The sequence below is a fragment of the Callithrix jacchus genome, chromosome 4 (assembly GCF_049354715.1).
Source record: "Callithrix jacchus isolate 240 chromosome 4, calJac240_pri, whole genome shotgun sequence".
Lineage (NCBI taxonomy): Eukaryota > Metazoa > Chordata > Mammalia > Primates > Cebidae > Callithrix > Callithrix jacchus.
The window spans coordinates 75518144-75545245 of NC_133505.1; the positions used below are offsets into that span (position 1 = coordinate 75518144).

General features: G+C 36.4%; 1 protein-coding gene across 13 annotated transcripts in view; it reads left to right on the forward strand.

Annotated features, from left to right (window-relative positions):
• Nucleotides 1–27102, forward strand: part of FAM135A (family with sequence similarity 135 member A) — a 144035-nt gene that overhangs the window by 8794 nt on the left and 108139 nt on the right. For all 13 annotated transcript variants that reach the window (XM_008994639.5, XM_035296043.3, XM_008994644.5 and 10 more), the window contains exons 2-3: nucleotides 3926–4019; nucleotides 5770–5885. In XM_008994639.5, the coding sequence (XP_008992887.2) occupies nucleotides 5809–5885 (77 nt within the window). In that variant the 5' untranslated portion in view covers nucleotides 3926–4019; nucleotides 5770–5808. The remainder of the gene's footprint in view (nucleotides 1–3925; nucleotides 4020–5769; nucleotides 5886–27102) is intronic.

The window sequence follows — 27102 nt, forward strand, 5'->3', positions numbered from 1 at the left end:
GTACACAGTTTGTTTTGTTTTTTAACTAGTTGGTGGCATCTAAAATTAAGGAGATTTTACCTTTAGGGACAAAAAAGACTTCCAACTACCTCTTGAAAATTTAGAAGACCCTAATAGTGTTAGGCCAGCAAGGACTGACTGGAGCTAAATAGCCATTGTTCCCTATAGTTGGAAAACAGGTAGTTTACAAGAAGAGGATGAGACATACTCCCCTTAGACTCCAACAGTCCTCTGAAATTTTCTTCCCTTCTACCATAAAACTAAAAATATTCCTTCTTTTAGGCAGAAGGGAGGTGATGAGAAACAGATTTATCAGCATCATTATGTATATATCTGTATATGTATGTTTCTATTTAGGGACTAATCAATACAAAAGGGAGGATTAAAGGAAAATTAGGCAGCAACAATAGAACAAAAAGCACAGCAGGATACAAGAGTAGGTGGAAGAAACTGCAAACAGGCCTTGAACTTATACTAATAAAGGAATTTTATCACCAAAATTTGTTCACGCATATTTCTGTTTTTAGTATATCAGTGTAGTAATTCCATTCTCCAAGTTGGTTGAGTTTCAATAGGAGACAAGTAATAATAGTTACTATTTATGGAATCTTTAATACTAATTTATTGTTCCTTAAATATTGAGTACTGTGTGCCAGGTGATGGGATTTCAGCAGTGAACAGAGTAGTCAGAATGTTCTGCCTTCATGGAATTTTCATTTTAGTGAGGGAGAAATATTAAAGACTAATATGTAAAATATTTAGTATGTAAGGATGTTAGGTAGAGATAAGTGCTGAGGAAAAAATAAAGGACTAAAGAGATATGGTATGCCAGGAATGGAGAATTAATATTTTTGATAGTGCAACCAGAAGAGACCTAATTGGGAAGCTGGTATTTGAGTCAAGACCAGAGGGAAGTGAAGGAGTAAGTCATGTGGGTATCTGGAGAGAAGAGTGTTCCAGGAAACAAGCACAGAGGCCCTGAGGCAGGAATATATTTCATGTGTTCAATGAGTAACAAGAAAATAAGTATGATGGGAGTGAGCAGAATTGTAGCAGATGAAGTCAGAGAACATTCAGATTATATCATGTAATTTTATAAGCCATTTTAAGACAATTAAGATTGGAAGCCACAGAGGGTTTGGAATAAAGGAGAGAGACAAAAGCTGCTTTTTTGGTGAAAGTAGCCTGAAGAGGGGGAATATATTAGTTAGGGTATAGAGTAAGTATAGCTGCTGTAACAAAGAGTTAAGAGACATCAAAGTCTGAGCAGTCTAGGTAAGGAAGATATTCAGTAATCCAGCATTTGTCCATCTTAGCTTTAACATTCTTGAGGACTTGGTCCTAATCTATGTGATCAAAACTAGGAATACTGTCAAGATGGTATTCCAGCTTGTAGGAAAAAGGGAAGCAGATGAAGTCCAGAGCAAAGAATTTCCTTTTAAACAAGTGAGGCAGATATTACATGTTTCGCTTCAGTTTACATTCTATGGATAGGGTCACTTGGCATCAAGGGAGGTTGGAAAATATAGTCTCAGGCTGGTGGCTAAGAAGGGAAAACAGATGTGATAAGCAGTCTACCACAGTTTGCCACTTTGGCCTTCGTCTTACTGATTGATAATATTCCTACATTTCTTTCTCAAGGGAGACAACCCAAATTACATTAATCCAAGTTCACTGAGGTGCACAGTACTTTCAGATCTGCAAGTCCGGTGACCTATAAAGAAATCACAGTTATCTACTCCTCCTCCATCGCCCCCACACATACCCAACATATTATGGTGGATCAGAAACAGGAAAATAGTAATAAAATCTCCCATTGGGGAAAATAAACAATAAGAAACACTCTTCATGAGAACGATGAAGATCTCATACCTTCACTGTAGAGTTACTCACTCCTTAGTTCTGCTTTTTGGTAAGAATGAATGCCAGTATTCATTGCATTAAGATCCCTGTCTTTGCTATCTGGGTGTTTCTTCCTTACATTAATCTCTATGGCCACATCTGAAGTTGGTGTTGAAAGTGTGCCCACTTTATGCAGTTTTCATAGCCTGTTTCCTGCGACTGCAGGTTTGCCAGCTTGCAGGTTACACAGTCAAAGGCTTTTGCACCCTAGCTTATAATTTATTTGACAAATACTAGTCTGTCAGAAACCTAATAGGATTCTTATATGTTTGTCTCCATTCAATTCTCTGTGCCAGTAACTACACCAAAGTTGTTTTCTGGATGTGATTCTTACATCTGCCTTACTTATTTCTGTCTATGCACCCAGGATCTTTTGATGGCCTCGTTTTAATGAAGCACATCCTCATCCCTCATTATAACGGTCTCTATCTTAAAACTATTCGCAACAACAAGCATTGGTGGAATGGCAGCATCCTTAATCCAATCTTAACTGCAGAGCTGGATCCCTTTGTTTTGTCAAGAATTTCTTTGAGCAAGGCACAAAACCTGATGTGGGGTATTGGCTGCAAGGCCCCACATTTAAGCTGTCTTATTTCCTTCCATCTTTGCTTACAAACTATCCAGTTCTTGCTTGAGTAAACACAGTAAAGAACCACCAACACCCAGTATTGTGGCATTTTTCACCTGCTTTTTCTGGGGCTATGGGCTTTTTATGGGCATTAGTTTTGCAGATTATTGTAGGCAACAGTTTAATCAATTGTTTTATTTCCACATAACAGTGGTTACTAGTATCATAGTAGGATGTTTTCCTGTTGCCTGCTACCTCATTACTAAGGCTAGTACTACATGTTTTAGAATTTTGTTATAGCTGTATTTTAATTTTGATACTAATTTCCATATTAAGGAAAAGGCCAGTTGATTGACTTAGATGGTATGGGTGCTATGCGGACCCAAATCCCAAGCCTATATTTTAAGCATTATGCTATTCATACATCTATCTATCTATCTATCTATCTATCTATCTATGAATAGCATAATGCCTAAAATATAACACACACACACACACACACACACACACAGCATACCTCTTCCTGAGCTATACCTCCTACTTACTGCAATTCGTAGCCTGTAGTAGGTGTTTAGTAAATGTTTGAATGAACAAATACCCATTTTATATCTGAGTAAGTTAAAGCATAGAAACTTGGTCAAACTTTACTTAGAATCAAAAGCAGTGCGTAATCTAAACCCTGCACACAAGAATATATGTACAGAAGAAGCTGTCTTAGATAATATGTTATTTCCACAAAATGGGGAATATCTTATATAAAGATAGCTTTGTTTGATCTTAGAAATAGTTACCATAAAATCTTTTGATGTGATTATTAAGGTTTAAAATGGCAGTTATGGGAGCTGGTAAAGTCTATATCTTTATAATGGAGAGAAGAAAAACTCTGTGTCAAAGAGTGAACATAGTCTTCATTTCAACATTTTTAGTACCTAAAATAAGTATACCAAGGATGAATAATAGATTTTTAAAAAATTTAAGTAGTATTTGAAATGTGAGAAAAGTCATCCATAGCACATTGAAGCAGTCATTGTGTTAAAATATTTTAAATAGTTCTCCATACATACATACATATATGCATATATATGTACATATATATGAAATTTCAGAAATTACCTACTCAAGGAGTTATTTTAAAATGGTGAGTTCCACCTCTTAAAAATTAATGACCTTATAATGTTTGGGTATTCATGAGGGTTCCTACTCAACTGAGAAAGTACTCTGTTACTGAACTTTGAATCATATGTAAGTGAATCCTTAATAGAGATATAATAGTTAATGTTGATCTCAGTGAAATTGTGAATGAAAATAAATCTCTAAAACTTATTCATAAGCCTTTGAAGGACATATATCTTTTATATAAGTTGAAAATAGTAAGTAACAAAACATAAATTTCCTTAAGATAGACTTTTTTGTGTCTACTATTTTTTTTTGATACTTTATTGTTTTTTCTCCTAGGGGGAACAGTGTATTTTTAACAACAGGAATCAGTAACTGGAAGTACAAGATTGGTTATTTAATAATGTTAAAAATGAGGCTTTGATCAGCAGAGGTAAGAATATAACTTTTTTTGCACTTAATTCTTAATAGATTAGAATATTTGCCAAATTTCTATGAAGAACTGATTCGAGAATTGGGAAGGGTCTGAGATTTTACCCCACTTGCAAGTTAACAAGTTAATCTGCTACAGTGGCATGGATATTGGCAGGACATGAGATTCATGGATCAAGGTCAAGGATGGTTTATGCTTATAGCACTAGCTAGAGTACCGGGTGACACCTGCATGTGAGTAGGTTATGTTACAGGAGAATCCTGAAAATTAGGGGAACCTGAATCTTCTATAATGGACAATAAACCTGCCTGAGTTTTTCCCCACAGGGAAGCTTTAGCTGTATTATACAGAACAGTAAATCTGCTCTTTTTTCTAGTATAAGACACTAGCTGACTTTCTAAGATTGTTCAATATATAAACATCTTTGAAAAAATAGTTTGGAACAAAGGCTGTCTGTATGTCTGGTTGTGAGATGTACAGAAACATGAGACGTTTGTGAAGAGTTGTCTTCCAACATTTTCTTCCTCTAAGTTGCTTTTTACGCTTATCTTACTCAGTAGTCCAAGAAGTTATTTTTAAAATATATACTGTTGTTAGGGTTGATTGTTATAATTTTGTTTTTAAATAGTGAAAAAATGGAAACTACTGAAATCATGCAACAATAGGGGATTGTTTAAATTACATGTTCACAGTGTAATAGTTAACAATTAATGGCTGGGCGCAGTGGCTCATGTAATCCCAGCCCTTAGGGAAACTGAGGTGAGGAGATTTGAGGCCAGGAGTTCAAGACCAGCCTGGCCAACATGGCAAGGGCTTGTCTTGAACTCTACTAAAAACACAAAAATTAGCTGAATGTGGTGACACATGTCTGTAGTCCCAGCTACTCGGAAGACTGAGGCAGGAGAATGGCTTAAACTCAGGAGGCAGAGGTTGCAGTGAGCCGAGATCCTGCCAGTGCTCTCCAGCCTGTGTGACAGCGAGACTCTGTCTCAAAAAAATAAATAAATAAAAATTAAAATGTAAAACTACATTTACTGATATATATGTTCATTGAATAAGTGAAATAAGGAGATGTTATAAGGTACTTATGGTTTGACCCCACTATTAAAAAGTTGTACAAATGTATGCACATGAAGAACATATCAAAGTAGATATTTCAGTGGATGGAATTGTGAATGTTTTCTATTTGTGCTTGTCTTTTTTTTTTTTTTAACCTCTTTGCAATTAAATAGGCTTTCATAATAAAGGAAAAAATATCTTTATCTTTTTAAATTTAAAAGTGAAAAGCGATTTAAGAATTTTTTCTTCACTTAAAGAAAAACCTTTTATGGGCTTAACTGGGGATTGAAGAGTGTTAATTCTTTTTTGACTCTCGAGTTACTTTTATGTGCAATGTAGCACAAGAGGAAAATACTTAGATATCTTAATTTAAAAAAAGTTACTATCTACAAGAGATAAAGTTGAGTTTCTATTATTAATAAGTTGTATAATTTATTATATCAATGTCATCAAGGGAAACAAATCTTAGAAAAAGCATTCTGATTAGACAATCGTAAATTATAGAGACTAGCACAACTTAGTATATATTCTGGTGCTATTTTGTTGGGTTAGGTTGTTAAGTACACTAAAATAATTTGTTTTTATTTTCTGCCTATGTATTATATTCTAAAATATGCTTAAATAATAGTATTTTTATAAAGTGCCATTTTTGTTATGCTTCTCATGATTTTATTTCCTTTCCTTAACAAAGGTGCTGTTATCAGAATAGTCTTCTTGGTATAAATTAAAAATGACTGAAGTTCAAGCAATGGTAGAATTCTCTGTGGAGCTAAACAAGTTCTACAATGTGGATTTGTTTCAGAGAGGGTATGTATTTTGTTGTGAAAATGATATATTTTGCATAAGATAAGATGTACAGTTTAAATTATATACTTTTATTCCACCATATATAAGGAAAACAATGAACTATATTCAAGTAATTATTTTCTCAGATCAATTTTATTTCTTTTTTTTTTTTTTTTTAATTTTTTATTGAATTTTAGGTTTGGGGGTACATGTGCAGAACATGCAAGACAGTTTCATAGGTACACACATGGCAGTGTGTTTTGCTTCCTTTCTCCCCTTCACCCACATTTGGCATTTCTCCCCAGGCTATCCCTCCCCACCTCCCCTCCCGCTGGCCCTCCCCTTTTCCCCCCAATAGACCCCAGTGTTTAGTACTCCCCTCCCTGTGTCCATGTGTTCTCATTTTTCATCACCCGCCTATGAGTGAGAATATGCGGTGTTTCGTTTTCTGTTCTTGTGTCAGTTTGCTGAGAATGATGTTCTCCAGATTCATCCATGTCCCTACAAATGACACAAACTCATCATTTCTGATTGCTGCATAATATTCCATAGTGTATATGTGCCACATTTTCCCAATCCAGTCTATCATCAATGGGCATTTTGGTTGATTCCAGGTCTTTGCTATTGTAAACAGTGCTGCAATGAACATTCGTGTACATGTGTCCTTATAGTAGAACGATTTATAGTCTTTTGGATATATACCCAGTAATGGGATTGCTGGGTCAAATGGAATTTCTATTTCTAAGGCCTTGAGGAATCGCCACACCGTCTTCCACAATGGTTGAACTAATTTACACTCCCACCAACAGTGTAAAAGTGTTCCTTTTTCTCCACATCCTCTCCAGCATCTGTTGTCTCCAGATTTTTTAATGATCGCCGTTCTAACTGGCGTGAGATGGTATCTCAATGTGGTTTTGATTTGCATCTCTCTGATGACCAGTGACGATGAGAATTTTTTCATATGATTATTGGCCTCATATATGTCTTCTTTTGTAAAGTGTCTGTTCATATCCTTTGCCCAATTTTGAATGGGCTTGTTTGTTTTTTTCCTGTAAATCTGCTTTAGTTCTTTGTAAATTCTGGATATCAGCCCTTTGTCAGATGGGTAAACTGCAAAAATTTTTTCCCATTCTGTTGGTTGCCGATTCACTCTTGTGACTGTTTCTTTTGCTGTGCAGAAGCTGTGGAGTTTGATTAGGTCCCATTTGTCTATTTTGGCCTTTGTTGCCAATGCTTTTGGTGTTTTGGTCATGAAGTCCTTGCCTACTCCTATGTCTTGGATGGTTTTGCCTAGATTTTCCTCTAGGGTTTTTATGGTGCCAGGTCTTATGTTTAAGTCTTTAATCCATCTGGAGTTAATTTTAGTGTAAGGTGTCAGGAAGGGGTCCAGTTTCTGCTTTCTGCACATGCCTAGCCAGTTTTCCCAACACCATTTGTTGAACAGGGAATCCTTTCCCCATTGCTTGTTTTTGTCAGGTTTATCAAAGATTGTATGGTTGTAGATATGTTGTGTTGCCTCCAATGCCTCTGTTCTGTTCCATTGGTCTATATCTCTGTTTTGGTACCAGTACCATGCTGTTATGATTACTGTAGCCTTGTAGTATAGTTTGAAATCCAGTAGTGTGATGCCCCCCGCTGTGTTCTTTTTGCTTAGAATTGACTTGGCTATGTGGGCTCTCTTTTGGTTCCATATGAAGTTCATGGTAGTTTTTTCCAGTTCTGTGAAGAAAGTCAATGGTAGCTTGATGGGGATAGCATTGATTCTGTAAATTACTTTGGGCAGTATAGCCATTTTTACGATATTAATTCTTCCTAACCATGAACATGGAATGTTTCTCCATCTGTTTGTGTCCTCTCTGATTTCGTTGAGCAGTGGTTTGTAGTTTTCCTTGAAGAGGTCCCTTACGTTCCTTGTGAGTTGTATTCCTTGGTATTTTATTCTTTTTGTAGCAATTGTGAATGGCAGTTCGTTCTTGATTTGGCTCTCTTTAAGTCTGTTATTGGTGTAGAGGAAGGCTTGTGATTTTTGCACATTGATTTTATATCCTGAGACTTTGCTGAAGTTGGTTATCAGTTTCGGGAGGTTTTGGGCTGAGGCGATGGGGTCTTCTAGGTATACTATCATGTCGTCTGCAAATAGAGACAATTTGGCTTCCACCTTTTCTATTTGAATACCCTTTATTTTTTTTCTTGCCTGATTGCTCTGGCTAGAACTTCCAGTACTATATTGAATAGGAGTGGTGAAAGAGGGCATCCTTGTCTAGTGCCGGATTTCAAAGGGAATGCTTCCAGTTTTTGCCCATTCAGTATGATATTGGCTGTTGGTTTGTCATAAATAGCTTTTATTACTTTGAGATACGTTCCATCGATACCGAGTTTATTGAGGGTTTTTAGCATAAAGGGCTGTTGAATTTGTCAAATGCCTTCTCTTCATCAATTGAAATAATCATGTGGTTTTTGTTTTTGGTTCTGTTAATGTGGTGAATTACGTTTATAGACTTGCGTATGTTGAACCAGCCCTGCATCCCCAGGATGAATCCTACTTGATCATGATGAATAAGTTTTTTGATTTGCTGTTGCAGTTGGCTTGCCAATATTTTATAAGATTTTTGCATCTATGTTCATCATGGATATTGGCCTGAAGTTTTCTTTTCTTGTTGGGTCTCTGCCGGGTTTTGGTGTCAGGATGATATTGGTCTCATAGAATGATTTGGGAAGGATTCCTTCTTTTTGGATTATTTGGAATAGTTTCAGAAGGAATGGTACCAGCTCCTCTTTGTGTGTCTGGTAGAATTCGGCTGTGAACCCGTCTGGACCTGGGCTTTTTTTGTGTGGTAGGCTCTTAATTGCTGCCTCGACTTCTGCCCTTGTTGTTGGTCTATTCATAGTTTCAGCTTCCTCCTGGTTTAGGCTTGGGAGGACACAGGAGTCCAGGAATTTATCCATTTCTTCCAGGTTTACTCGTTTATGTGCATAGAGTTGTTTGTAATATTCTCTGATGATGGTTTGAATTTCTGTGGAATCTGTGGTGATTTCTCCTTTATTATTTTTTATTGCATCTATTTGGTTGTTCTCTCTTTTCTTTTTAATCAGTCTGGCTAGTGGTCTGTATATTTTGTTGATCTTTTCAAAAAACCAGCTCTTGGATTTATTGATTTTTTGGAGGATTTTTCGTGTCTCAAGCTCCTTCAGTTCAGCTCTGATCTTAATTATTTCTTGTCTTCTGCTGGGTTTTGAGTTGTTTTGATCTTGCTCCTCTAGCTCTTTCAATTTTGACGATAGGGTGTCAATTTTGGATCTCTCCATTCTTCTCATATGGGCACTTATTGCTATATACTTTTCTCTAGAGACTGCTTTAAATGTGTCCCAGAGATTCTGGCATGTCGTGTCTTTGTTCTCATTGGTTTCGAAGAACTTCTTTATTTCTGCCTTCATTTCATTGTTGATCCAGTCAACATTCAAGAGCCAGTTGTTCAGTTTCCATGAAGCTGTGTGGTTCTGGGTTGGTTTCTGAATTCTGAGTTCTAACTTGATTGCACTGTGGTCTGAGAGACTGTTTGTGATGATTTCAGTTGTTTTGCATTTGCTGAGGAGTGCTTTACTGTCAATCGTGTGGTCAATTTTAGAGTAGGTGTGATGTGGTGCTGAGAAGAATGTATATTCTGTGGATTTGGGGTGGAGAGTTCTGTAAATGTCTATCAGGTTAGCTTGCTCCAGGTCTGAGTTCAAGCCCTGGATATCCTTGTTGATTTTCTGTCTGGTTGATCTGTCTTAATACTGACAGTGGAGTGTTAAAGTCTCCCATTATTATTGTGTGGGAGTCTAAGTCTCTTTGTAAGTCTTTAAGAACTTGCCTTATGTATCTGGGTGCTCCTGTATTGGGTCCATATATGTTTAGGGTCGTTAGCTCTTCTTGTTGTGTCGATCCTTTTACCATTATGTAATGGCCTTCTTTGTCTCTTTTGATCTTTGTTGCTTTAAAGTCTATTTTATCAGAGATGAGAATTGCAACTCCTGCTTTTTTTTGCTCTCCATGTGCTTGGTAAATCTTCCTCCATCCCTTTATTTTGAGGCTTTGTGTATCCTTGCATGTGAGATGGGTTTCCTGGATACAGCACACTGATGGGTTTTGGATTTTTATCCAATTTGCCAGTCTGTGTCTTTTGATTGGTGCATTTAGTCCATTTACATTTAGGGTTAATATTGTTATGTGTGAATTTGATACTGCCATTTTGATGCTAGCTGGCTGTTTTGCTCATTAGTTGTTGTAGATTCTTCATTATGTTGATGCTCTTTAGCATTTAGTGTGATTTTGGAATGGCTGGTACTGGTTGTTCCTTTCTATGTGTAGTGCGTCTTTCAGGAGCTCTTGTAAAGCAGGCCTGGTGGTGACAAAATCTCTGAGTACTTGCTTGTTCGCAAAGGATTTTATTTTTCCTTCACTTCTGAAGCTCAGTTTGGCTGGATATGAAATTCTGGGTTGAAAGTTCTTTTCTTTAAGGATGTTGAATATTGGCCCCCACTCTCTTCTGGCTTGTAGAGTTTCTGCCGAGAGATCTGCTATGAGTCTGATGAGCTTCCCTTTGTGGCTGACCCGACCTTTCTCTCTGGCTGCCCTTAGTATTTTCTCCTTTATTTCAACCTTGTTGAATCTGACGATTATGTGCCTTGGGGTTGCTCTTTTTGCGGAATGTCTTTGTGGTGTTCTCTGTATTTCCTGCATTTGAGTGTTGGCCTGTCTTGCTAGGTGGGGGAAATTTTCCTGGATAATGTTCTGAAGAGTATTTTCCAGCTTGGATTCATTCTCTTCGTCACGTTCTGGTACGCCTATCAAACGTAGGTTAGGTCTTTTCGCATAGTGCCACATATCTTGGAGACTTTGTTCATTCCTTTTTATGCTTTTTTCTCTGATCTTGGTTTCTCATTTTATTTCATATCTTCGACTTCTGATATTCTTTCTTCTGCTTGGTCAAATAGGCAGTTGAAACTTTTGCAGGCTTCGCGAAGTTCTCGTATTGTGTTTTTCAGCTCCTTTAATTCATTCATATTCCTCTCTAAGTTATCCATTCTTGTTATCATTTCCTCGAATCTTTTTTCAAATCTTTTTTCAAGGTTCTTAGTTTCTTTGCATTGATTTAAAACATGTTCTTTTAGCTCACAAAAGTTTCTCATTATCCGCCTTCTGAAGTCTAATTCCGTCATTTTGTTACAGTCATTCTTTGTCTAGCTTTGTTCCCTTGCTGGTGAGGAGTTTTGGTCCTTTCTAGGAGGCAAGGTGTTCTGGTTTCGGGTGTTTTCCTCCTTTTTGCGCTGGTTTCTTCCCATCTTTGTGGATTTATCCACCTGTCATCTGTGTAGTTGCTGACTTTTCGATTGGGTCTCTGAGTGGACACCCAGATTGTTGATGATGAAATATTTCTGTTACTTGGTTTTCCTTCTACCAGTCTATCCCCTTCACTGTACGACTGCTGAGGTCCACTCCAGGCCCTGCTTGTCTGGGGTGCACCTATAGCAGCTGCAGAACAGTAAGGGATGCTACCAGTTTCTTTTTCTGCTATCTTTGTCCCAGAATGATGCCTGCCAAATGTCAGTCTTTTGGATATAGAGGGGTCAGGGAGCTGCTTGAGGAGACAGTCTGTACTTTATAGGAGCTCAAGTGCTGAGCTGTGAGCTCTGTTGTTCATTCAGGGCTGTTAGGCTGCTATGTTTAATTCTGCTTCAACATAACTCATAAAAAGACCCTTTTTTTCTCCGATGCTCTTGGTGGGGGCGGTTGGGGCTTTCCTTGTGAGTGTCCGCCGCGCTGTCCTGCCCAGCTAGGAGGCAGTCTAGTCACTATTTGCCTGCCGAGGCTAAGCCCTGCTGGTGTGAGGTTCGCCCTGTTGCTGCTGGCTCTGCCCTGCTGCTGTGGTCTCCGCCCTGCTGCCAGGGACTACGCCCTGCGGCAGAGTCTCTCTGTTGTAGTGGGTTGCCTCAGCAATGGCAGGCTGCATCAGCAATGGGTATGTACCTCAGTAGGGGCGGTTTGCCTCGGTAATGGCCGACGCCCCTCCCCCACGGAGCTTCGGCCTCAGGGAACCCCTCCACGGGGAGCATTTGGAATCACCGTTTTGTTTGTCCCACTGAGCTACCGCAAACACTGTGACCCTGGAATCTCCTGGGCTGGCTCACTGTCCAAGTCCCGTTCAGTCTCAAGTTCAGCCCTCCCAAGTCTCAGGTTGCCGGCCCAACAGGGCACCCGGACAAGCCTGCTTTGTGCGGAGCGCTGTGTATCGCCGCCACAGTGCGGGCTGCCACCTCACCGGCCGCCGGCTGCACCAGGCAAAACCTCTGCCTGGCGTCCCGCGTCTCCCCTATACCTAGGAATTTCCCCGTTCTGTGGGCAACAAAGATCCGTCTGGAAATGCGGCCCTGACTCACCCCCTCTGTGTATTGACCACGAGCTTCAATCCCCCGTTGTTCTCACAGCGCTATCTTGAGTCCTCTCCCCAAATATTATTTCTTAAATAGGTATTTGGGAATTTTTCACATGAACTTAATGATAATGCTGGATATACTGAACCTGTGTTTATGAATTGAGCCTTGAGAGGACTTTAATGTAAATGTATAAGGTCTAATTTTTGCTTTTTAAAAACTTATAGTATAATGGGAAAAAATAAGACATACATACAAAACAGCTAAATAGAAATACAAAGCATACATGATGAAGCTGATTTCACTTGATTTTTCTATTTCAATAAATATCATTTATTAATTATTAACTATTACACTGTGACATGTTACAATTTTAAAAGTCACCCACTGTTGGATATTTCCGTTGTTTTCATCTTTTCACTATTTCATGAAAACAGTATAACAATCATCTTTATCAGTAGTACTTACAAAGCAATTTTATAACTTCTTGGCCTTTTTGCTAAGATCAGTAAGTATATATAGGAGGTACTCTAGGAATCAACAGAAAGACATCTTTCTGGTTTGGTGTGTTAGAAAAGCCATTAAAGAGGGATAAGATCAGAGTGTGGCTAAGACTTGGATAGGCAAAGGATAAAGTGAAAGATCATTTTTGTAGAAGAGAACAGCAAAAGTCAATACAGCTACATGAATCAAGTGTTGGAAATAGAAATGAACATGTTATTTTTAAGAATATTTAGGGGCTGGGCATGATGGCTCACACTTGTAATCCCAGCACTTTGGGGAGGCTGAGGCTCATGGATCACTTGAGGTCCAGAGTTCGAGACCAGCCTGGCCAACTTGGTGAAACCCCATCTCTACTAAAAATGCAAAAATTAGCTGGGCATGATGATGCATGCCTGTAATCCCAGCTACTAAGGAGGCTGAGGCAGGAGAATCACATGAACCCAGGAGGTGGAGGTTGCAGTGAGTTGAGATCGTGCTAGTGCACTCTAGCCTGGGCAGCAGAGTGAGGCTTTATCTAAAAAGAAAAATTAATTAATTAAAAAAAGTTTTAAAAAGAATATTTAGGAAGTTGGATATTTTCTAGGAGAATTACAGAAGAAAGATAAAGTAAAGAATGGCAAGGTTATATTTGTGAAGGGCTTTAATGTCTAGAGAAGAGTTGACACTAGAGATTTGGGTAACCATCAGTAATTTCTAAGGATAAAATTTTATCACTATTATTTCAATAAGCACTTATTACCATGATGAAGATTACAATACATTAGACTGATAGTTGTGTAGAAGAAATAGAAGCCTACGAAACAGTTTAGAAGCACTTGAGAGTAACTCAAGATATAAATCTGAGATATAACACAAGAAATAAAGTAAGAGAGATTTTCCATTTTTTTTTTTGGCTTGACTTTGCCATCGTGTTGAAAAATAAAAACAACTGTGCTGTGTTCTGCTCTATATGGTCTCTCATCCCTTAGCAGGCCAGCCCAGACTTGTTCTCATGGTGGAGACAAGAGTCTAAGAAAGAGCAGAAGGCTGAGCATGGTGGCTCACGCCTGTAATCCCAGCACTTTGGGAGGCTGAAGCGGGCAGATCACTTGAGGTCAGGAGTTCGAGACCAATCTGGCCAACATGGTGAAACCCTGTCTCTACATAAAAATTAGCCGGGCATAGTGGTATATGCCTGTAATTACAGGTACTCAGGAGGCTGAGGCAGGAGAATTGCTTGAACCCAGGAGATGGAGGTTGCAGTCAGCCAACACGGTGCCACTGTACTCCAGCCTGGGTGACAGAGTGAGACTCTGTCTCAAGTAAGTAAGTAAACAAATAAAATGAATGAATAAAATAAATAAGAAAGCAAGCAAGCAAGCAGAAGATGCAAGTCTCCTTAAATTGACACACTGTTACATCCACTGCATTCTGTTGGCCAAGCCAGTTACAATGTGAAGTCAGGAGTCAGAGTGGTGGCTTTTGGGCCAGTACATTTGCCTTAAAAAACTTTGTAGACTTTCTGTATGGCTGATAAGTCCATTCCATGCTTTAAAGCCCACAACCACAGTTGTTTTTGAGACTTGCTTGCTCTCTAGATATCGTATCTACCAATCACTGCCACTTGGGGATTAGAATTCTGTGGGATCATGCTCATAAACTTTCTAAAAATCCCTTTGTCAGGCTGAGAATGCTTATATCTTTTAATTCTTTTAGTGATCTTAAGAAGGGAAGCTACCCCTACATCCTTGAGTTGATCTTTGTCCATGGGCTTTGTTTTATTTTTTAGGAGGCTGCAGATGAAATAGTTTTATTTTCCAACCCAGCAAGTTCTAGTTGCACTGTATTCCTTCTTGATTCTGCTTATAAAATGCCTAGCTCTTTCTTTAGTTCATCCCTATCTTGCAGAACCTTATTATACTTTGCTAGACGGAACCAGTTGGCATTTTCAGTATTCTACTTGAAAATTAATTTGCTAAATCCAAAGTTTTCTTAGATATATTGTCTAAATTATTCCAGGTTAGTGTAAGATAGCATATTTTATCACTCCATAACAGCATTATTGTGACATGAATTATTGCCACAGACTTAGAAGTCTATGGATCATCTGAATGGTTCTACTGATCTGGGCTGCCTTTGCTGGGTTCACTCATGAATGCACAGTCAGATGGTAGATTGGCTGGGCACTAGCTGGATACAGAGTGGCCTCAACTGGGCAGACTCAGCTCTGTTTTACAGTCTCTCATCCTGCAACTTATTGTCATGGACAAGGCATGGGTCCAAAGAGAGAGAAAGCATGCAAGCAGACCTCTTAACATCTAGGCTTGGAACTGATGCACTGTTACCCCTACCACAAGATACTGGCCAAAGCAAGTGATAAGTAAGGCCAACCCACATTTGAAAGGTGGGCAACTGTGCTCTACTTCTTAATGTGAGTCACATTGTAAAAGGTGTGAATACAAGGAAGAGCAAAAAATTGGTGGCATTTTTGAAATCAATCTACAGGTTACATTTTTTGATTTGTTTTTAACGTGATTTTGACAAGCTAAATGTGTTAAAAAACAGTTCAGTATTGGAGTTAGATTTGAAGACTAGTTTAGCTAGAAAACAAATTGTTTACTTAAGTTGTATTAATGAGAAAATAATTATTTGGAAACCTTTAACTACTGTTTATGAAATATTTTTCAAATATATGTAGCTTCCTCTGACCTATATATAAAATTATATCATTATTAAATTATAATATAAAATATTTTAATGTATAATATAAACAAAATACCAAAATGTAAAATTGCTCTTTCCAAGTAAAACAATGTTACTCTTTAGGCAAAAAAGTCATAATGTGAAATCACCATGCTTAATAAAATCATGTTAAGTTTTACCTCATACAGTGTTGTTTTAACACATTGTTATGTATTACTAATCAATACTATAAATGTGTTCTAAAAATAGAGAATAGAAATATAATAACTTAATATTCATAAGCACATTCTTTTAGTCACTAGCTTCAGATTTTTATTCTTCCTCCAGAAAAATAAATTGAGATTTTCCGACAATGAAAAAAATAGATGTAAATTTAATCTCTACCTGCTGCACTTCTGTAAAGACGCCAAAGAGTATCTCTTTCTCTTATGACTACTCATAAAAGATTTATTATAGTTTATTATAGTTTATCTTTTATGTTAAAAACTAGATGTAAGCAGAAAAAGTACCTATATTATTATTACCCTTCAAAATTAGCTTGTAGAAGAGCACAATTAAATTTTTTAAATAAAGTACTTTCCTCTTCGTCTTCATCTTCATCTGTGAGACTGATGTTTTTGTGGCCCTTTGCAACTTTTTCTCTTCTTGAAGACCATTCTTTATAATGAACTTAACAAACGTTGTTCATAAATAGGCATCCTTACTTCCTCATAGCCCCTGCCTAAGATGATTCTTTAAAGTAGTATTTTACTTAACAGAGTATAGGAAATAAATAAGGTATGAAATAAGAACAGAAAAATAGATTGCTTTACTTTAGTGCTTGTCTCACTGCATTGGATTATTTATGGATAAATTGGTTATATGTTTTTTCTGATTAAAATATTTTTTTCTTTATATTTTCTAACTGGTTATTTTTTAATATAAAGGAAGACATTGACTTTTATATATTCATTTCTATCTGGCTATCCTAATACCCTTATTAATTCATATAGCTTTTTTTTTCCCCTTATAATTCTCTTTAGGATCCTAAAATACACCTACAATTCAGAAGTACTTATGCTGCCGTATTTAAGATTCTAACTTAATTAGCCTAATAATTTTCTTTTTAATTTGTCTGAGTTGTAGAGACTATTTTTAGAGTTAAATGAACAATATAGCCGGACGTTGTGGCTCATGCCCATAATCCCAGCATTTTGGGAGTCCGAGGCGGTAGATCACGTGGTCAGGAGTTTGAGACAAGCCTGGGCAACATGGTGAAACCCCATCTCTACTAAAAATGCAAAAATAAGCCAGACGTGGTGGCGTGCACCTGTAGTCCCAGCTACTCGGGAGGCTGAGACAGGAGATCTCTTGAACCTGGGAGGGACAGATTGTAGTGAGCCGAGATTGTGCCACTGCATTCCAGCCTGGTGACAGAGCAAGACTCTGTCTCAAAAAGAAAAAAAAAAGGGCAACATAAAGCATCTAGTATAAAAACTTATACAGTTTATAAATGGTATAAGTAGTTTAAGTTACAAAAATAAGTTTTTAAACATATTGTTATGCTAGGATGACTATATAATTTATTGACCAAATCAAGGTACTTTTTAATGTGAAAGGAGGCACTGTTAATAATAAGCCGAGACAAACAAAAAACCAGGATGGCTCAGGCAAACCAGGTCAACCTTGTAGTAATCAAATATTCCTTAAATAAGTCTTAACTTTTTTTTTTTTTTTTTTTAAGTAACTTAAAGCAGCAAACATTTATTGTTTCTCATGAGTCTCTAGGTTGGAGCTTGGCTGTAGTCTTCGTACCTTGTCCAGGCATTTGTGGTCAGCTGTGGGCTGATTGGTCTAAGATGACCTTGGTTTGGACTCCTCAGTTCTCCTACGCATACATAGTCTCTCATCCTCTAACAGGCTAGGCTGGGCTTAGCAACTCTTAGCTTTAAGTGAATTAGAAAATTATATTTTTGCTTAGACTTATTGGGTGTAATAGATCAGTCAGTGTTTAAAAGAGTTGTTTAAAAACTCTGCACTTGCCTTCAGAAAAGAATGAACAGAATACTAATGTATTTACATGATAATTAATTTTTACCATAGTTACATTGTTTTGCCTTAATGGTAAACAGAAAGCTTAGATACTAACAATCTAAAGAAAAACTAGTTTTATTTTAATTTTACTGTATTCTCCTATCAGTTTGTTTAAGAGTGGATTTTTAAACTCTGAAAACAAAGTCAAAATTGTAAAGCACTGATCATAAATATACTATTAAATGGAATGTACATGTATGTCTTATAAATGAGTAATATAAATTGTCTTAAGATTTGTATTATATTAGAAGTATCTAATTACAAGATGGTAGACTTCCCAAATGATTTCATTCAAAATACATTTGTCAAGAAGGCTCCAAAGAAGGAAATATTGCTCTTTAAACACATAGAGAAAAGTTGCTATTTGAACACCTGTTCTCTTTGACATAAAGGATAAGAGAATGGAATTAAATTGTGGTTGTAGTAAATTTCACTTAGGTTTTACAGTGGGGGAAATTTTCCTTGGAGACCATTGCAAAAGTATTAGAGTATCTTTTTCTAGAATTCTTTAGGTTAGTGCTATTCTCAGTGGCTCATCTGCAAATGGTTTGCTGGTTCAGGATGAAGCATGTTTGCCGGAATGGAAATGAATGCTGCTTTCTTTGTTAAGTTTTGCTACCAAAAAAAAAAAAAAGTCAGCTAAAATAGTGTGTTTTGCAATACAGTTGATTTACTTTTACTGCAGATTGGTAACAACCATTTCACAAAGATGCACCAGTCTGTGTACCACGTTTTAAGTAGTACAGCTTTAGAATATTAACAGTGGCTTCTCAAAAGGAGTTGGGTTTCATTCATTTTGGAAAGCAGCCAATATTTAGAAGACAGGAATTTTGACAAAGTGTTATGCTTTAATCTTTTATCAGACTTTGCAAGTGAAATGTTATCAGTTTGATTTGTTTCCATATGGTTGGAACAGTCAATAATCCAGCGTACTACTACTAATAAAATAAATAGTGAGGAGAGTATTGTTGGGGAAAGAAGTTGAAAGTAATACTTTGTTCTTTACTTATCTGGGTTACTATAGAACAGTTAATTGCATACCTGTAGCTACTATTACTTTTCTTAATCATACACTGCCACCATTTCCTTGTCATAAGATAAGCTACTACAAAGTAAAGAACATACTATGATTTGGAAATGGAGAAGCGTAAGGATATAAATGTAAGGATATAAGAAATTATATTCTTTTCTCCCAGGCTGGACTGCAGTGGTGTGATCTTGGCTTACTGCAAGTGAGATCAGGAGTTTAAGACCAGCCCGGCCAACATGGTGAAACCCCATCTCTACTAAAAATACAAAAATTAGCCGGGCATGGTGGTGGGTGCCTGTAATCCCAGCTGCTTGGGAGGCTAAGGCAGGAGAATCACTTGAACCTAGGTGGCAGGGGTTACAGTGAGCTGAGATCGTGCCACTACACTACAGCCTAGGTGATAAGAATGAGACTCTGTCTCAAAAAAAAAAGGAATTGAGGACTTCTCATTAAGCATTGATGATTGGAGCTCACAAGAAACTACCTCAAATTTTTTATAAGACCTTCAGAACTATCTGAAATTGTCTTCAGTAAGATGTAAGAACTGAGAATACTGGATAAAAAGTTAATTGGTTTCTCATTTTTAAGAATCAGCCATTCTCTATGCTCCGCAATTTGTTTTTTCATAACAATTTACATCAACTATTGGAACATAAATATTTCTTTCATTGTTTTGTTAGCTCTAATCTTTACTCATTTTTAAATCTGTGATGTGGTATAGGGGTACATTTAGTCTGAAGCAGCAGTTTACAGATGGAATACAAGGGTGTTGGATTCAAGGGGCTAGTGAGTTGTGCTTTCTTAGAGCTGTTATAATTTGATGTTGAAGATATGAAAAAAAACAGTTCTCAAAATCATAATTTCCAATATGAATTCTTTCTGTTTTTACAACTTGAAACTCATTTTGTTTTTATTTCACCATTCTTTAGGTGAGAAGGGATGTCTGTGTTCTTTGAAGGATCATTATAATGTTTCATAACAGTGAATGATGGGGCCAGTAGTAATTGAATATCCCAACCATCTGCCATTACCGGCTTTGAACACATATGCTTTTAAAGTATAAGTAAATAGAGGAGATCAAATTAACAGTGAAAAAAAATCTACAGAAAACCAAAAAGATTTAGTACTATTTAATGGAATCAAGTAACTAGCTTTACAGGACGAAGTATTATGAGAAATGTCTATATGAAAATTAAAACATACATGACATGACTTAAATGCAGGTCAAACCTCAATGGGAAGAGAAACATGAAACATAAATTTGTGTATGTATTAATGACATATGTAATACTGTGTTTCTATATTAATGAAAGGTTTTCTGCATCTCTATGACTTCAATGGGTAACTTATGGAACAATTTGCATAAGGATAAATTTACTTACGGTTGAATAGTACTTAACCTAGGGGCTATCCATATGAATCTTAGAGTTCCACCTATAAATAACAATATGTACTAAAGAGGTTAACCAATAAATTGGCTAGATAATCAGACAGTAAGTATAGACCTTTCTTCATATTAATAATGACCTTTTTTAGGGAAAACAACCAGTGGGTGTATTGTTTTCTTGGCAAATTAAAGAATGGATTTTAAAATAATATATTGGGGTAAAAGTTTACATATAAAAAATCAAATAATTCCACAAGTATTCAGTTTTAAAAGATTTACCTACAAAGAAATGAGTCTTATCTCAAACTTTTTCTTAGTATTATTACTTAAGATCCTGAAATAATGAAACAACATCTTCAGACGTTTGCAGGAAAGTTGTAGTGACCCAAGTATTTTGTCTTTTTGTAAAATAGGAAGATACTCTGAGAAAATACAGTCTCAGAAAATGTACTTTCTGTTTACTCATTCTGAATAGATTACTTGTGATATGTTCCAAAGCAATAAGGGAGAGAGTAAAAATTTAGAACTTGGTATTAGAGAAGTTGTGGAAAATAGGCTTTGAAACTTGCTAAAGTTATAGAAATAAGTCAAAATACTAAATTTTACAAAAGTAAATGTTAGGCTTTTTGAAAAACAATTTCCATCTTGAGATGAGTGAGTTGCAGTTTCTTAATAAAACATGGAATAGGAGAATGATGAAGGAGGAATTGTTAAATTTATTTGATAAAAAGCAAGCAAAAAAGTTTTAATCATTTTTTTGTAGATACTTAGACCATAAATTCATTTTTTTGAGAAACATTTATTTACTATCTGATAAAATGAGAGATTATATGTGCTTATTGAAAAAAAGAATTAAGTCAGCCAGAGTCAACATAGTAAAAGGAAGAATGGAAAAAGGAAGCAGTATCAAAAGCAGAAAATATAGAATACAATGATAATTATGAACATTTAAAATCATTCTGACTATGAAACTCATAGATTTAAGTTGTCCTGTTCAAAGGCAGACTTGCAGGATTTAAGTCCAATAATTTTCTGTTCATAAGAAACATATCACATATTTTAAAAATAAATACCTACAAATTTTAAATACTTAGAGTAAACCTCCTTTATCAGTAGTTTTACTTACTGTGGCTTCAGTTACCTGTAATCAGCCTCAGTCTGAAAACATTAAATGGAAAATTCTAGAAATAATTCATAGTTTTTAACTTGCACACCATTCTGAATAGCAGGTTAAAATCATGCATGTCCCTCTTCATCCCTCTCAGGATAAGAATCATTCCTTTGTCCAGTCTATCTATGTTGCATATACCACCAGCTAATTAGTCACTTAGTAGCCAATGTTGGTTATGAGATCAACTGTCACAGTATCATAGTGCTTGTTTCAGATAACCCTTATGTTATTTAATAATGGCCCAAGAGTGCATAAACGTACACACCTATCATCTAGTCTCAGTTATCAAAGTTTTTTCTCCCTTATTTCACCTATTATTACCCCCAACTGTTTTTTCAGTATGTGTCTCCAACAGATAAGGACTTTTATTTTTAACATATTTCTAAAATCATTATTGTACTTAAATAAATGTTGAAAATAATTCATTGATATCAAATAATCCAGTTAGTGTACATGGTCCCTCAGTCATCTCATAAGTATGTTCTTAATTATTTGTTTGAATCAATATTTACCCCAAAATTCATAGCTTGCATTTAGTTAATATGTCTCTTAGGTTTTCTAAAATTTAAGATTGATGGTTTAATCTATAGTTTTGATTAAATTCCAAGAGTTTTTGACATGAATCCTCAAGTGGTGCTGTGTACTTCCTATTACATTGCATCATAGGACATGTAATTTCTGGCTTTCTCTTTTTTGTGATATGATTGATTCAGGTGTTATATCAACCAAATTGACCCATTAGACAGTTCCCTATCACTTAATTGATGATACCCATTGATGATCTTTTTCCAGAATCATTACTAGGGGTTATAAAATAGAGATGTCCAGGGCCAGGTGCAGTGGCTCAGGCCTGTAATCCCAGCCCTAGCACTTTGGGAGGCCAAGGTGGGTGAATCACCTGAAGCCAGGAGTTCAAGACCAGCCTGGCCAACATGGTGAAACCCCATCTCTACTAAAAATACAAAAAATTAGCTGGGCGTGATGGTGGGCACATATAATTCCAGCTACTCAGGAAGCTGAGGCAGGAGAATTGCTTGAACCTGGGAGTCAGAGGTTGTAGTGAGCTGAGATCATGCCATTGCACTCCAGCCTGGGCAACAGGAGCAAAACTGTCTCAAAAAAAAAAGAAATAATAATAATAATAATAATAAGGATATATCCAAATTCTGTTATTCCTTCTGCATTTGTTAGCTGGAATTCTGTGAAGAATTTTACCTCATTAACTATTTGGCTATTCGGACATATAAGTTGCATAGAAAAGATGTAATAAATGTTTTATTATTTCTCCTTAGTTACTTGTTTTCAGAATATTTTGTTGTTGCATCACATATTACACATATAATCACTGTTTATTTTGTGCCAATATGAACTCATGGATTTTCAACATATTTTATGATAATATTGTGCCACTGTCCTTTCTGATGCTTAGAGGGAGCCTTTCAGGTTACTTTCTGTGACTTTCCCACAGGACAGTCTAAGTAGTGTTTAATTTTTTTTATGATTTTTGTTTTGTTTTGTTTTTTGTTTTTGCCAGATTATCTTTGGGATATCTTTTTTAAAGTGGGATGCTGAAGCAAAGGGTAAATGATACTTGTTTTTGCTCTTTTTTTTGCCACATTACATTCCATATGGGGTTGTGCTGTTTTGTGATCTCACTAGTGATGTGGTAGAATTCCTGTTTGCCCACAGGCTTGCCAACATACTACACCCATGCGCCATTTAACTGCATTTTGGTCAGCAATAGACCACAAATATGACAGTAGTCTCATAAGATTATAATGGAGCTGGAAAATTCCCATCACCTGGTGATGTAGTAGCTTTAGTAACCTCATAGTGCAATATACTACTTTTTCTATGTTTAGACACACAGATACCTACTATTATGTTACAATTGCCTGCAGTATGCAGTACAGTAGCATGCAGATTTGTAGCCTAGCAGCGATAGGCTATATGATATAGCCTAGGTGTGTAGTATAACCAGCAGGTTTGTGTAAGTACACTACATTGTTCACACAGTGACAAAATCAAAGGATGCATTTCTCAGAATGTATTCCTGTTGTTGAATGAAAAGTGACTATATTTTGTCATGTTGTTTGATGTCTGTCAGTCTGATAGGTAAGAGCGGATATATTTTTGCAATGAAAATGTATAGTTTTAAAATTATAAGTGAAGTTGAACTTTTGTATAATTGGAGTCATTTGCATTTCTTTTTCTATAATCTGTTTAGTCATGGCTTTTTCCATTCTTCTATCAATTAATTGGTTTTTTTCATCTCAATTTTCTTCTCAATTAAGGTTTGCTGGAATATATCAACAGATATATTTGCCTCAGAACCAAAGCAGCTTCATTGCTTTGCCTAATTCCTTTTGGTTTTGCTTTCCTTTAAATTTTCCTTGGTAATTCCATATTATCTTGTCAGCTCTTCAATAATTTTATAGGTATACTTTTTTTACTTTACCCGACATTGTTTTTTAGCAAAAGGTTGTTCTGAATAACCTAGCCCACCACAGCTCTTAAAATGGAATTTCTTCTGTGATTTTTGAATTTTTTAAATCTCTTACTTTGTATTTTAGTTTTAAAAATAGTTAACTTATCCACATTTTAAAATTTGGAGCTGGGTGTGGTGGCTCATGCTTATAATCCCAGTGCTTTGGGCGGGAGGCAGGCGGATCACTTGAGGTCAGGAGTTTGAGACTAGCCTGGCCAATATGGTGAAACCCCGTCTCTACTAAAATTAGGCGGGCTTGGTGGCATATACCTGTAATCCCAGCTACTCCTGAGGCTGAGGTATCAGAATCGTTTGAAGGAGGCAGAGGTTGTAGTGAGCAGAGATTACACCTGGGTTCTGTCACCTGGGTGACAGAGCAAGACTCTGTCTTAAAAAAAAAAAGGCATGCCTGTAGTTCCAGCTATTCTGGAGGCTGAGATGGGAGGATTGCTTAAGCCTGGGAGGTTGAGGCTGCAGTGAGCTATGGTTGCAGCACTGCACTGCAGCCTAGGTGACAGAATGAGACCCTGTCTCAACAACAAAAAGAATAATAGAAAAAAAATTTCTTCATTAAAAAAATTTTATACCTTTTAAAGTAGCAATAATTTTAATTAAAAATGTATTTATAGTAGTAGACTGCTTTCATAAATATTGGATGAACTTTATTTAAAATAATGTGTGTATTTGCTTTTAGTGTTTCTCTCCCTGTATTTCTAATACCTATCACATAGGTCTTCAATAGGTGATGAATAAATGGTATTCAGGGAATATAAATTACCATATGGTGTTCTAGTAGTATACATTAAATGTGGAGATTAAAATTTTTTTAACACTTTATTGACATAGCATCTAAAAACATTCTGCAGAATCAGAATTTTTTTTTTTTTTTGAGACGGAGTTTCGCTCTTGTTACCCAGGCTGGAGTGCGATGGCGCAATCTCGGCTCACTGCAACCTCCGCCTCCTGGGTTCAGGCAATTCTCCTCTCTCAGCCTCCCGAGTAGCTAGGATTATAGGCACGTGCCACCATGCCCAGCTCATTTTTTGTATTTTTAGTAGAGACGGGGTTTCACCATGTTGACCAGGATGGTCTCGATCTGTTGACCTCGTGATCCACCCGCCTCGGCCTCCCAAAGTGCTGGGATTACAGGCTTAAGCCACCATGCCCAGCCCAGAATTTTTTTTTTTATAGTGAGAACATTTTAAATCTGTCCTTTTAGGGATTTTGAGATATACGATACATTATTATTAAGTGTGGTCACTATGAAGTACAGTAGATACTAAAATTTATTACTCCTGTCCAACTTCATCTTTGAACCCTTTGACTAACATCTCCTCTTTTCCCAACCCCCAACTCCCAGCCTCTGGTAAATACCATTCTAGTCCCTGCTTCTGTGAGTTCAACATTTTTAGATTCTCATGTAAGTGACATCACACATTGTTTGTCTTTCTGTGCCTGGCTTATTTAACTTTGCATAATGTCTTTTAGGTTTATTTATGTTGCTGCTTATTTTTTAAGGCTATATAGTATTCTGTTGTGTGTGTATACTACATTTGCATTTATTATCTAGTCATTTCGAATGAATAAAATAATTCCAATGAATGAAACATTTGCCATTCGTTATCTAGTCATTTGGAATGAATAAAACAATTCCAATGATAAATACCAAGGTTGCTTCCATTATCTTAGCTATTGTGAATAATACTGCCCTGAGTATGAGAGGACAGCTTCCTGATGTACTGATTTCAATTTTTTAAATATATACTCACTAGTGGAATTGCTGGATCATATGGTAACTCTACTTTTCGTTTTTTGAGGAGCCTCTATAATGTTTTCCATAATGGCTGTGCTCATTTACATTCTTACCAACAGTGTGCAGTGGTTCCTTTTTTTCCATATCCTCACCAACACTATCTTTTCTGTTGATGTCTTTTTGATAATAGCCATTCTAACAGGTGTGGGTGATTGCTTCTGTGGTGTTGATTTGCATTTCCCTGATAAAGAGAGATGTTGATCATTTTTTTTACATATCTGTTAGCGATTCATATATCTTCTTTTGAGAAATGTTTATATTCATGCACTTTACCCATATTCTAATTTGGTTATTTGTTTCTTGAAGTTGAGTTGTTTGAATTCTTTATGTATTTTGGATATTAGTTCCTTATTAGATGTCTGGTTTACAAATATTTTTTTCCCAATCTGTGGGTTATTTCTTCACTCTATTATTTGTTTCTTTTGCTCTGCAGAAGCTTTTTAATTTAGCATAATCTTATTTGTCTATTTTTGCTTTTGTTGCCTGTGCTTTGGGGGTTATATCCAAGAAATCATAGCATAGAATAATGTAATAGAACTTTCCCCTTGTGTTTTCTTCTAGTAGTTTTACAGTTTCAGGTCTTATATATAAGTCTTTAATCCATATGAGTTGATTTTGTATATGATGTGAGATAAGGTTCTAATTTTACTCTCCTGCCTGAGGATATCCAGTTTTACCCACACTATTTATAGAAGAAACTTCTTTCTTCATTGTGTGTTCTTGGCACCTTTGTCAAAAACCAACTGACCATAAATGTGTGGGTTTATTTCTGGAATTTCTATCCTGTTGCATTGGTTGATGTTTTTGTTTTTATGCCAGTACCATGCTGTTTTGATTACAATTGCTTGGCAATATTTTTTGAACTCAGGTAGTGTGATCCTTTTAACTTTTTTTTTGTTTGTTTTGGATTATTTTTTATTTTTTGAGTCAATATCATTCTCTTGCCCAGGCTAGATGGAGTGCAGTGGTGTGATCTCAGCTCACTGCAGCCTCTGCCTCCCAGATTCAAGCAATTCTCATGTCTCAGCTTTTCTAGTAGCTGGGACCACATGCACATGCCGCACACCTGGCTAATTTTTTGTCTTTTTAGTAGAGACAGGGTTTGCCATGTTGGCCAGGCTGGTCTTGAACTCTTGACCTCAGTAATCCATCTGCCTTGGCCTCCCAAAGTGTTGGAATTACAGGTGTGAGCCACCACATCTGGCCACTTTTTTCTTTTGCTCAAAATTGCTTTCACTATTCCGAGTATTTTGTGTGGTCCCATACAAATTTTAGTATTGTGTTTTCTGTTTCTGTGGAAAAATGACGTCAGATAAGTGTAAAGTTTTGTTTAAATGTCTCCAAATTTCAGCAAACACGTATTGAGCACTTAACTGTGTGTAAACCAAGGATTGTGAATATACCCCATGAATAAGACATGGTCTGTATACTGAGGAAGTTTAAAATGAAGCATCTACCACTGTTTAGCATTAATTAACTTTTATATTGTATTCCTATATATTTTTAAATAGCAATATTTTGCTTAATCTTTAGTCAAAACCCTCAACATGGGAAGTTGAAGAGTTCCTAGAAGGTTCCAGCTGATTCCACTTTGATTTTTTTCTCAGTTTTCTCATGTTTTCAAGCCGTCCTCATCATCTTAATCTCAACAATTCATCCAACTTTATGGAGTTTTA